Source organism: Carya illinoinensis, chromosome 1, assembly GCF_018687715.1.
Source record: "Carya illinoinensis cultivar Pawnee chromosome 1, C.illinoinensisPawnee_v1, whole genome shotgun sequence".
Lineage (NCBI taxonomy): Eukaryota > Viridiplantae > Streptophyta > Magnoliopsida > Fagales > Juglandaceae > Carya > Carya illinoinensis.
The window spans coordinates 46,870,797-46,881,164 of NC_056752.1; the positions used below are offsets into that span (position 1 = coordinate 46,870,797).

Here is a 10,368-nt window from a genome sequence, read left to right on the forward strand (position 1 = left end):
TGAAAAAATTCAAAATATTAATGTTGAGTTTCATAAGATTGGAGTTTCTTTTCCCCCCCTCTGCCTATCCGAGTTAGAGACAGGGTAGATCGATATAATCTGCTATAGTTCTTTACACAATGCCACACTGCATGCTCATGCACAGCATGTGCAACCTTACCGCTTTAGCAGACGCTGCAACATCAACATGCATGCTTTGTGACATCACTTAATTCTGGGGGTCACACCATTAAAACTACTGATGTGATATCCCGTACGTATTCCAGTTTTTGTCTCTCTTTTTCCATAAAGAGGCGAAATGGGTTACCATACCTTTAAGAGCTTACACATAATATGATCCGTCAGTGTTGGGATGCTTGCATTAAAATGCTTGCCAATGAGCTCAATGTCTTCTTCAATGTGCTTTGGAATGGCAATGAGCTCCTTTATCATTTTAATTGCTGATCCGATAACCATAGTCCATAACCTCCAGGTAACTGATAAATAAATGCCAAATTATATTGCTGAAAATATGCAAAAGTGTTAATGTATAGTACCATGCCCGTCTCAAAAAGTTTAAATTGATGGAAAAAATAATATCTAATTAAATGAGATAGACTATAGAGTCATGATTATAATTAAGATCTCTGGTATGATTCATGTAAAATCGTCACTTATTTTAAAAGTTTAAATTTTTGAAATAAGTGATTAAACTTATAAGATAAGTGATGATTTCACAAGTATAAAATATAAATTATATAATTACAGACAACACCGTCAGATAGAGAGCGCATCCAACATGATCTAAAATGCGTTGTCCGCGCACCTATTGTCGTTTGGAGCTAAATTATAAATCAAATATGCATCCTCAAGCTAGTCATGCTGCACATGAATAAACTTACACCCTGCATCCCTTGCTCACATAGGAAGTAATTACAGATACTGTTGTATTTTGAGAACAAGAATGCCAAATCCAGGCGGCAATTCAAAATTGCCAAGTTGCTATGATATTATTAATTAATGTGTCTGCCCATTCGCTTGAAGTACATTCTTCTAGTTCATGGATTGTGCCCCTTGTCGATATGAAGAAACCCATATGCCATTTCAAAAGTAGCATGGATTTTTTCATCAAGGAGACCTAGACACACAAAAGATGCATTATTTAGGACATAGAAGCAATACAAGCTGAAAGCCAGAACAAGGAGTTTTTCTCTAAATAGGACTAGAGGCCTGGCAGCTAGCCCAGCTGCTCAGCCAACATATCCACATCTCCTTCATCTTCCTATTCAACACCCAGGATACCAATTATTTCTTCTTCGATATTAGCCTCATTTAACAGATTTTCCCAGAACCCCTCCTCAAGGTCCTTATCTCTTCTTTCATGTTCCTCTTCTTTCTCTATATGTTCTTCCTCAGGGTTATTTTGGCTCCCACCTAGTCCGTGCATGTTCATAGCAAGTTCTTCCAGCTCTGAAGCTTCAAACTCGGACATGTTGTCGTGATCCTGACGCTCAAACTCAGATAGTTCGCCAACTTCAAGGTTACTAGGTCCTTGATCATGAATAGCTCGCCTTCTCTTCTTATTCACCACTTCCTCGAGCTCTTTTCGTCTGTGCTGCTGAACTAGCCGTTGTAAAAAGTTGGGATTCTGCATTGCTCTTGCCAAGAAACTCATCATCTGTTGCTGCTTGAGCTCTGTCTTTCTAAGTCTATCCCCCATTGCTTGGAGGTAAGTTCCAGTATTCTGTTGTTGCTGTCGAAGCTTCGCCAGTTCCACCATTAAAACCTGCTTGTCACGCCTCAACCAATCAACTTCTCCGTCTAATCCAAACCGTCCAACTTCAACACAAGTGTCCAGAGCCTGCTGTGAAGCATGGGCTTGCGGTGTCTTCCTCCTCCTAATAGTCTTTAGAAGATGCTTGCGTCCTCTAAGAAACCCTTCATTGGCAAACTCCCACCTATCAGGATCAACCTTCCTAAAGCCCTAACATTAATCAAATTCTTCATTCACGATCACATTCATTAGACAGCTCAGTGTCACTTATTACATTAATTATATATATAGCAACACAAAATAAGATCGATCTACCAGAACATCATATGATGGTGTCTTGTAAATTTTATGTTGTAATATTCTTTGCACGTCCTTTTTCAAGACAGCAAATAAACAAAATATTCAAATAAATTTAACCATAAAAAAAGAGAGGTAAATCAAATCTAAAATAAATAAAAAAAAGAACAGAAAAGAAGAAGGAACCAAAGAGGCTAACGAAGGTACATGTTATCCAATTTAGGTGTCTCATGAGGAACATGAACCACAGGTGTAAGAAACTGTAAATCAATTTCAAAAGAAAGAACACTTTATCAATACTCTTCAATTATATTAAGATGGAAATTCCCAAAATCATTTGCCGAAAGAAGCAAGCTGGAACAAGAACAACTTACATAAGTGTTGAGCTGCCTGACAAAGCTTGAGAAATTGTTGTGCTTGAAGTATCTGGGGAGAAGACTCATGGCAAAGGACTGGGGATCCCAAACAACAAAGCTGTTGTTCCCTCTACTCCAAGAAACGATATGGTTTGTGGTGAGATCGTCGACGATGTCATACGTTTTGGTAAGGAAAGGTGGAGGACCTGTGCCATGGAGTCCCTCCCTTGGTTGAGGAGGAGGAATTTTTATAGATGGCGCCGTGTCCGAAAAGAACCAGCTGCTTGCTCCTGCAGGGAAGTCCTCCTTCACTCGACCTTGAGGATACATATTTGCGAAAGAAGGCAACAACTAAGAAGATTAACTGTGATCTGGGTTGTTCACAATAATATGGATTTGATTTGGGTTATGAGCATGCGAGGCGTCTAAGGGCTATGCAGGCCTAACTCAGAACAATGCAGCTGAGATCTCAGCTTTCCATGATGAGAAGCCATTCTGATGATAGAATATTTCTCAAAATGGGTCCTGGGAATTGAAGTAAACAAGAAAAAAGCCAAGAGCATACGCAAGTATTGGCCGCCGAATAATAATCAAACATGAACAGAAATAATCTGATAAACCAACCTTAGACTGGAAGGAGAAGAGTCATAGGTAACAGGAGCTTAGGCTGCTGTGGGGGTCAAAAAAGGGTGAGGAGCTTGGAATTAAGAACCGAGGACTAGGAGCTAAAAATGTGAAAATGATGTCATATTCACTTTATTAAGAGCCGGTGGTGTTTTTTATTATTTTTATTTTTGGCGGGTTCTCTTTTCACGTCTCTCCTTTTGGAAAAATATCAGCAGTTGAGAAGGTGACGATGCGCAAGAGAACTTAAAATGTTATCAAGATATTATTCTCTCTCCTCAATCCCATGATTCCTTTCTCATTTGGGAAAGCCATTTGGCACGTTAGTCCAACTAAAGGACAAAGAAGGTTGTAGAGTGTATGCCGTTGGTATAACAATAATAATAATAATAATAATAAGGTAAGAAAGAGAGGAAGAAAACAAAAGAAAACTATAGCGTTTCTGCAATTGGCAAGATAGGTTTGTGTCCTTTCTTCCTATGACGGCACTGGAATTGGCTATATTCAAATTTATTTAGGAGTTAATTGGCTTAACTTTCTACAATTCAGAGGTCTCTCAGGAATTTTCATGGGTGGTTTCAGGAGCCAGTCGTAGCGCTATTGGTGGTTCTTTGACCTCTTTTCCTGAGTGTGATTTGGGATTTGCTTATGGTTATTTAGATTCGGTTTGGACACATGAAATTTTTATTTTAAATATAAAATTTTTATAACAATCTTTATATAAAGTATAATAAATAATTTAATTTTTTAATTTTTTTAATAAAATATTATTTATTTTTTATCTAAAATTTAAAATTCTTATCTTAAAATTTTTAAGTGATCAAATCGAAGCTCACAGTCCCCACTTGATGGGGAATGACACCACAGAAATCTGCCACATGTTACAGCCCTGATTGTGGATAAAATTGCTCTTGGTACAAGGGTTGTCGACATGAATAATGAATATCCTAGCAAGAAAGTATTATTATATGTACACATCATATAAAACGTATTGGGGGTATCGTGGCGTTAAGCTATGGAGTTTGGGTGCATGGAAAGTCGTGATAGGCTTACCATTCAATCACAATTAATTTATAATTTTAAAAAAAATTATATTTTTTTAAATATTTTAAAACATCAAATCAAAACAAAGTCAAATTTTAATTTAAAAAAAACATACTATTTTAATTCATTGTTGTAAACAAATTGTTCTGTCATTTTTGCCCTTGAAAAGGGACTACAGTGTTACAAATTCACGAACAAGATGTGGGTGAGTGATTCTGTGATTGATTCAAAGCTTTTTCACACGGAGATTAAACGCGGTTAATTGGAAGGCCATAGAATGGGCAAATCGAATGCCATAATGCCATTGATCTTGTCGAGGTTGATGATGATGAGCAATCAATCTCCTAGACTCTCACTCTTGTTTGTTGCGAACACGTACCGGATTCTTGCGTCGGATTTTGAGCTACGGATGATTTTATTATTATTATTATTTTTTTGTAATGTTAGTTGATACTATTATATAAAAAATGTAATATGCAGAAGGTAATACGACTTTTCCGAGTACACAAAATATCACCCATTTTAATCAAATTTACAGCAGGCAATCCACCAACAGGATTAAACCCAGTAACGCTAAACGAGCCAACATAACATAGGGATCTTTATATAGGCAGGAAGTACAAGCCACACTAAGAGCGCACCTGGCAGTCGGCCCCGAAGGCAGAACTTGACAGATGGTTCACCCAAGAAGAACATGCAATATAACACAACCAAGAACGTATATACGCTTATACCATATCTAAAAGGCGTCTATATTCCATATACAGCACAGAGGTAAAGATACTGAGTTTGCGGAGTATGTGAGCACTCTACAGTCTACACGAGGATAGTAAGAAACACAGACAAGCCAAGGGAAACCGCACATGCATTCCAGACCATACAAGCATAGGAATCTTTATTTAAGTCGAAATGTTTTTGTTTAAGTCCAAGTTTAGAGGTAAATGAAGATTTCAAGCTGCAGCATCAACAGCATGATCACCAACTTCCTTCTCCACGAAAGCTTTAACGTACTCCTTCCTGCAAGAAGAAATAGCACTCAAGGAAGCCTGTTAAATGCTCTTTAGGCCACAACATACCAGTAGGATGTCTCAATACAGAGGATAGGCAAAAATATACCTTGCAGGCAGATGATCATGAGGACGATTAAATGGAGTCCAGATTGGATCACCAACAAATAGCCGCATGGCCTGAATAAATAAATTTTTGAGAAACATTTTTTAGAATATAAGAGTGAGATGGAAAAACTATATTTTACACCTTAAACTACCACTCCCTTTGCAATATAACCACCAAACTTTCAATGTTGCCAGAGAAATCAAATGAAAAAGAACCGAGACTATGCATGTGTACATGAAAACACTAATCACATTTAAAAGCCATTAATACTGATATGCTAGCCAGGGGGAAAAACATGAGTAGTACTACATATTCTTGCTTGATTGGTCAACATAATTTGTAGCACAAGTACAATTTACCTCTTCATTAAGCCTGACATTGAGAAGACAAAAAAGAAAAATGATATTTGCAGTCGTGATTATGCAAGCGTCGCACAGTCTCTTTGAAAAAAGTGAATTAATACGAGACCCACATGGAAAAAAAAAAAATAATAACATTTTAATCGTGGACCCCACTCTTTTTCTCAAAGGGATTGCGCAGCGTTTACACACTCCACGACTGTATGGCATTACTCGACAAAAAATAAGTAAAGGGACACGATCTTTAATGGTTAGATCTTAAAGTAGGGGTGAATTCAAAACAAAGTTGTAGTTTTGGCGGATAAAGAGAACTCTGGGAGCTTAATAATAATATTGATCAAAAGGATAGGTGATCAAAAGGATAGGTGGTTGGAGACACTATTTTCAATTTTCCCTAATAAAATACCAAGAGAAACGTAGGTGGGCTTTTACAGACAAAAAATCGCAGTCAATGACATGAAAACATCTCATAGGTTCCAATGTACAAATAATCTAACTTAGGTGTAAGACAAGAAAAATATGTGCTTCCAAAGTTTAATAATCTATTTTTTCAAACTAATAGTGATAAGAAATGGAAGCATAATAAGCGATGATGAAAAGTCCTCTCCACAGAAGTCCATGTCATGTAAGACAATGTTTAATAATCTATTGGCAACTATTATGGATAGCCCAAGTCTTAAATTAATGTAAAATTGAAAGAGAATAATTGTATTAGCAGTAAGATAATAATAATCCGGAATAAGTGTGCTTGATGGTTGGGGAATGGAGATGTTTAAAACTGATATTTAGTCAGAATGAAGGCAAGCTACTTTTATGATTACATATGTACCACATCAATACCTTGATGTAGTTCTCTGAATCCAGAGTAAAGCGGTGATAAATTCCAGCAGGCAAAACAATCATTCCCCCCTTCTTCACCCAAACACGAATCCACTTGTCATTATGATCCCTGACATCAAAATATCCTTCACGAAAATGCAAGCTGTCAACAACCAGATTTTTTGGGTGAAGCGGTCACTGTAAACGAAAATAAAGCATATCTACTCTTACCACTTCCTGCCACACAATAGCGGATCTCCTCATCGGTGTGAAGATGTTCCTCAAAAAAGTTTTTGATCTTCTCTTCATAATTAGGCAGTTTTTCTGGACAAACTTCACAGAAGTCCTGAAGAAGGATCTCTCCGATTAAAAGTATGGTACAAGTATGAGAGAGAGAGAGAGAGAGAGAGAGAGAGAGAGAGAGAGAGAGAGAGAGAGAGAGAGAGAGAGAGAGAGAGAGAGAGTATTTTCAGTTTGCAACCTTTAGTAAGCAAGACCTGATTATGAACTTTTAAATGGAAAAATGAGCAAAACACATTTTTAAGCTCTTCCTATAGGGTCCAATAAATTCTTCTTGATAGCTAAGTTACATGTATATTCGTAAAAAAAAATGTGAGCTTCGAACTATTCTTCTCTGCAGTGATGTTTTACACCATTCTAGACTGACTTTCTTTATCTCTACTCTACAAGTTAGCGTGATGTTTGCAACACTTAGAAGTCGAGCACAACCTCATCTTGCAAGACCAGTTAGCACAAGAAACATAAAACTGTATGTCAGTATGAAAAACTCAAACAAATACAAAAAAATAAGTTTTGCCAACTAACCATGTAGGAATAACCACGGTCTTCACGAATCTTCTTTAGCTCCTCATCAGTTTCATAGTTATCAGCATCCAATCGCCAACTGAGTACTCCAAGTTCTACAAGTGAGCATAATGGCTCATGTAAATTCAGAGACCCAACATTCTGGATCTAATAAAAATTAACAAATTCTTTAAAGATGCTCACCAGAAAGTTGATCTAGGGATACAAACTCCTTTGGCTCCCTGTGATGGGGGAGTCTCTGGTCATCATCACTATCATCCATGTACCATGCTTGAACTACTTCCTCTCTCGGATCCTGTGGATATCTGAAGCATGAGAAGATAAACCATGACAAAAATTGCATGTTTAATGTGATGCTTGTAAATGAATCCAACCCATGCGGTTTTACATGAATGGGAAGAGTGCATTTCATAAATCCATGCAATGCAAGAAAATCTGATGCAGGACAGATTGCTCTGTTACGAATCTGATGCATGATATTTGAATTTGGGTATTGTAGATAGCTATTAATAAAACGTTCCGAGTCTAGTACAATAATTAACTTTTAAAACAAATGTTCGGTGGGTTTAATTCAAACGTTTAAGGCCTGGTTTACTTCAAAGAGCAAAAAAGGTTTAGTCTCAAATGCTTAAAGACAAAAGAAAGCAGAAAGAAAGGGAAAAAAGAAGAGCCCATACAATACACCAACGTTTTCTACGGGATCCCACCTAGGATTTCCGGATAGGAATGGTTCATAAAGGGTTAAATACAAAATTAGTGCCCACGGTTTCAAATTCAAATTAAGGGGAAAGAAATTTTTGAAAACCAGTCTAGAACACAGTACGCTTACCTCTGAACGCAACAAGGTTTTTCTAGTTCAATATTTCAATACATCATCCGTTAAAATTTATATTGAGGAACTTATCATGCATGTTCCATCAAATTTAATCCAATTCTAACCTAAGATCTTCAATTAAAAAAAAAAAAATAAGGTTTACTTGAATGAATTCAGAACATACAACCAACAAAAGAAATGCAGGGAAAATTTACAAGGGTAAATACTTTACCGAGAAACAAACAGAGAGAGATAACTATTACCCCCGTACCTTTTCCGGGACACCCATCGTTGGAATCCTTAGGCGATGGATACCCTGAGAGAGAGAAGCTTTGAAGGAACGCGAGGTTGAGAACAGAGAGAGCCCCCTTCTATTATACTTTTGAAGGACGAAATCGCCCTTCTTGTATCTTAAGAAGGCGTTGAAAACTTTTTCTGTGCTGTCCAGGTTAATTGAACCGTGCATCGGTAGGAGAGTAGACGGTCATTTTACATAAAGATAATTTTTTTGTGTGTTTTTTTAATATAATTTTTTAAGGGTACGCAGATCGAACTGCCTGGTTATTATTAAATATCTTTTTTTTTTCCTTAAATATTACGAAAAATATTTTTTAATTTAAAAAATAATAATAATAATTAAATATATTTTTTAACGGTTCAAAAAATATTATATATATATAAAAAGCACCCATCGGTGCAAATGTTGATCGGTCTACCGAACATTTCTCCTTTTTTAAATATACATATATTTTTTTAAAAATACTATTTGGTACATCTTTCGATATCCATATTCGGTGTCCCCAGTAGAATCATTTAACAAATATTTGATAAGTGCTAAAAAAGTAAAAAAATTTTAAAAAATAAATTTACAAATTGATATAGTTTTATATAATATATTAAATCTATTCTATCTGTGACATTTAACTATAATACTTTATAATATATCGTTAGGTTTCTTTTTTCTCTACTAAAAGGATTGGAGGAGGTGATTAGAGATGACTTTCCTACCAGAACGTGATTATAATAGCACCCAACTTACTGAAGAGCCAGACAAAAGAGTCTAGACGGTGAGAACCACGTGCGCTCCTTACAAGTCGGACTTGAGCCATAACCTACCTCATAAGCACATCAATGATACATGAGCCAATGGACTTACCAATAATCATGAGCACTTTTCATTGTGAAATTCAACCTTAGGACCTAGTGCCCACTATCAAAATTTTTAAATCAATTAAATTATTTTATTTGATTGATATGCTAGAGTAGACATTGATATCTATTGCTTGAATGAAGATCTTAAGAAAATGTTACCTTTTGAGTATGTTACAAGTAACATGACCAAAAATAAAGGTCACTAATCTTTTAATGGTGTGCAAGTCTCACTCATTATTTTTTTTATTTCTTTTTCATTCGTGTAAACAAACTTAGGCCTCATTTGTGAACACATTTTATATCAAAAATTTTCATAATTTTCTTCTCAAATATCACTAGACACGAAATGTTTTCAATATCAAGTCTTCAGTTTTTTCATCTAATAATTAACTAATTATTACAACTTTTACAAACTTTCAAACAAAATACAAAAAATAATTCAACTTTTTTAATTTTTAAAATAAAAATAATATTTAAAAAATTATATTATAACAATATTTAAACTTTATAATATTTTTATTCCACTATTTCTCTCTCATTTTCCAAAACTTAATAAGAAATTTTAATTCAAGTCATTTTATTACTATTAATAAATTTTTCATATCATTTAATTCCACAATCGAGACCTTAGAAAACCATTTTAAAAAAATAAAAAAAGAAGACTCAGAAAACAAAGGATTATTGAATGGACTTACCATTTGGTCCAATGGTGGGTGGAATTTGGCTGATGACAGCTTGGAAGGTCAAGTTGAATGGGTTATCAAATCCAAAACGAACTTTAATTCTCCTACTCGTTATTGTTGAGAAATCATCACGATGCGGTCGATTTAAAAATAATTTCATATTATTATTATATCGGTAGAGTATACAAAAAATATATAAAAATAACTATATTTAATATTACTCTATTATTATTATTATTATTAATTATTAATAAAACTAGTGTTCAAAACCATCCCCATTGCTACTGCTGCCACTCTAATACTACCACCGGCATCACCATCTCTTTAGAATGCCATTAACTTGAACTTGTAGAATGCTGCTATGAACTTTGCAAAAGATGGGCACGCATTTTACACAACGAAAAGACTGACTGCCTGCGGCTCTAATCTCAACAAAAAATCTCTTTCTAAAGAGTTTTATTATGTACAAGTAAAGTCGCGTATTAATCTGCGTACTAATATTGATTCGTTCATACTTAAAATTTAA

General features: G+C 35.3%; 2 protein-coding genes across 3 annotated transcripts; both read right to left on the bottom strand.

Moving 5' to 3' along the window:
• Positions 1 to 868: 868 nt before the first annotated feature.
• LOC122278112 (heat stress transcription factor A-6b-like) lies at positions 869 to 3,155 on the bottom strand. 2 transcript variants are annotated; one of them, XM_043088214.1, is made up of 3 exons: positions 2,425 to 3,155; positions 2,258 to 2,310; positions 869 to 1,955 (listed from the first exon to the last, which is right to left on the bottom strand). In XM_043088214.1, exons 1-3 carry the CDS (start codon positions 2,734 to 2,736, stop codon positions 1,262 to 1,264), a joined length of 1,059 nt encoding a protein of 352 aa, XP_042944148.1. In that variant the 5' UTR covers positions 2,737 to 3,155; the 3' UTR covers positions 869 to 1,261. The 2 variants fall into 2 exon arrangements, with proteins under 2 accessions (XP_042944148.1, XP_042944155.1); XM_043088221.1 differs by lacking the exon at positions 2,258 to 2,310 and having other exon boundaries at positions 869 to 1,951; positions 2,425 to 3,152.
• Positions 3,156 to 4,776: 1,621 nt separating this feature from the next.
• LOC122278127 (1,2-dihydroxy-3-keto-5-methylthiopentene dioxygenase 2) lies at positions 4,777 to 8,436 on the bottom strand. Its single transcript, XM_043088231.1, has 7 exons — positions 8,279 to 8,436; positions 7,377 to 7,488; positions 7,194 to 7,288; positions 6,600 to 6,714; positions 6,390 to 6,514; positions 5,191 to 5,261; positions 4,777 to 5,091 (listed from the first exon to the last, which is right to left on the bottom strand). The coding sequence occupies exons 1-7, from the start codon at positions 8,294 to 8,296 to the stop codon at positions 5,025 to 5,027; spliced, it is 603 nt and encodes a 200-aa protein (XP_042944165.1). The 5' UTR covers positions 8,297 to 8,436; the 3' UTR covers positions 4,777 to 5,024.
• Between the last annotated feature and the right edge of the window lie 1,932 nt (positions 8,437 to 10,368).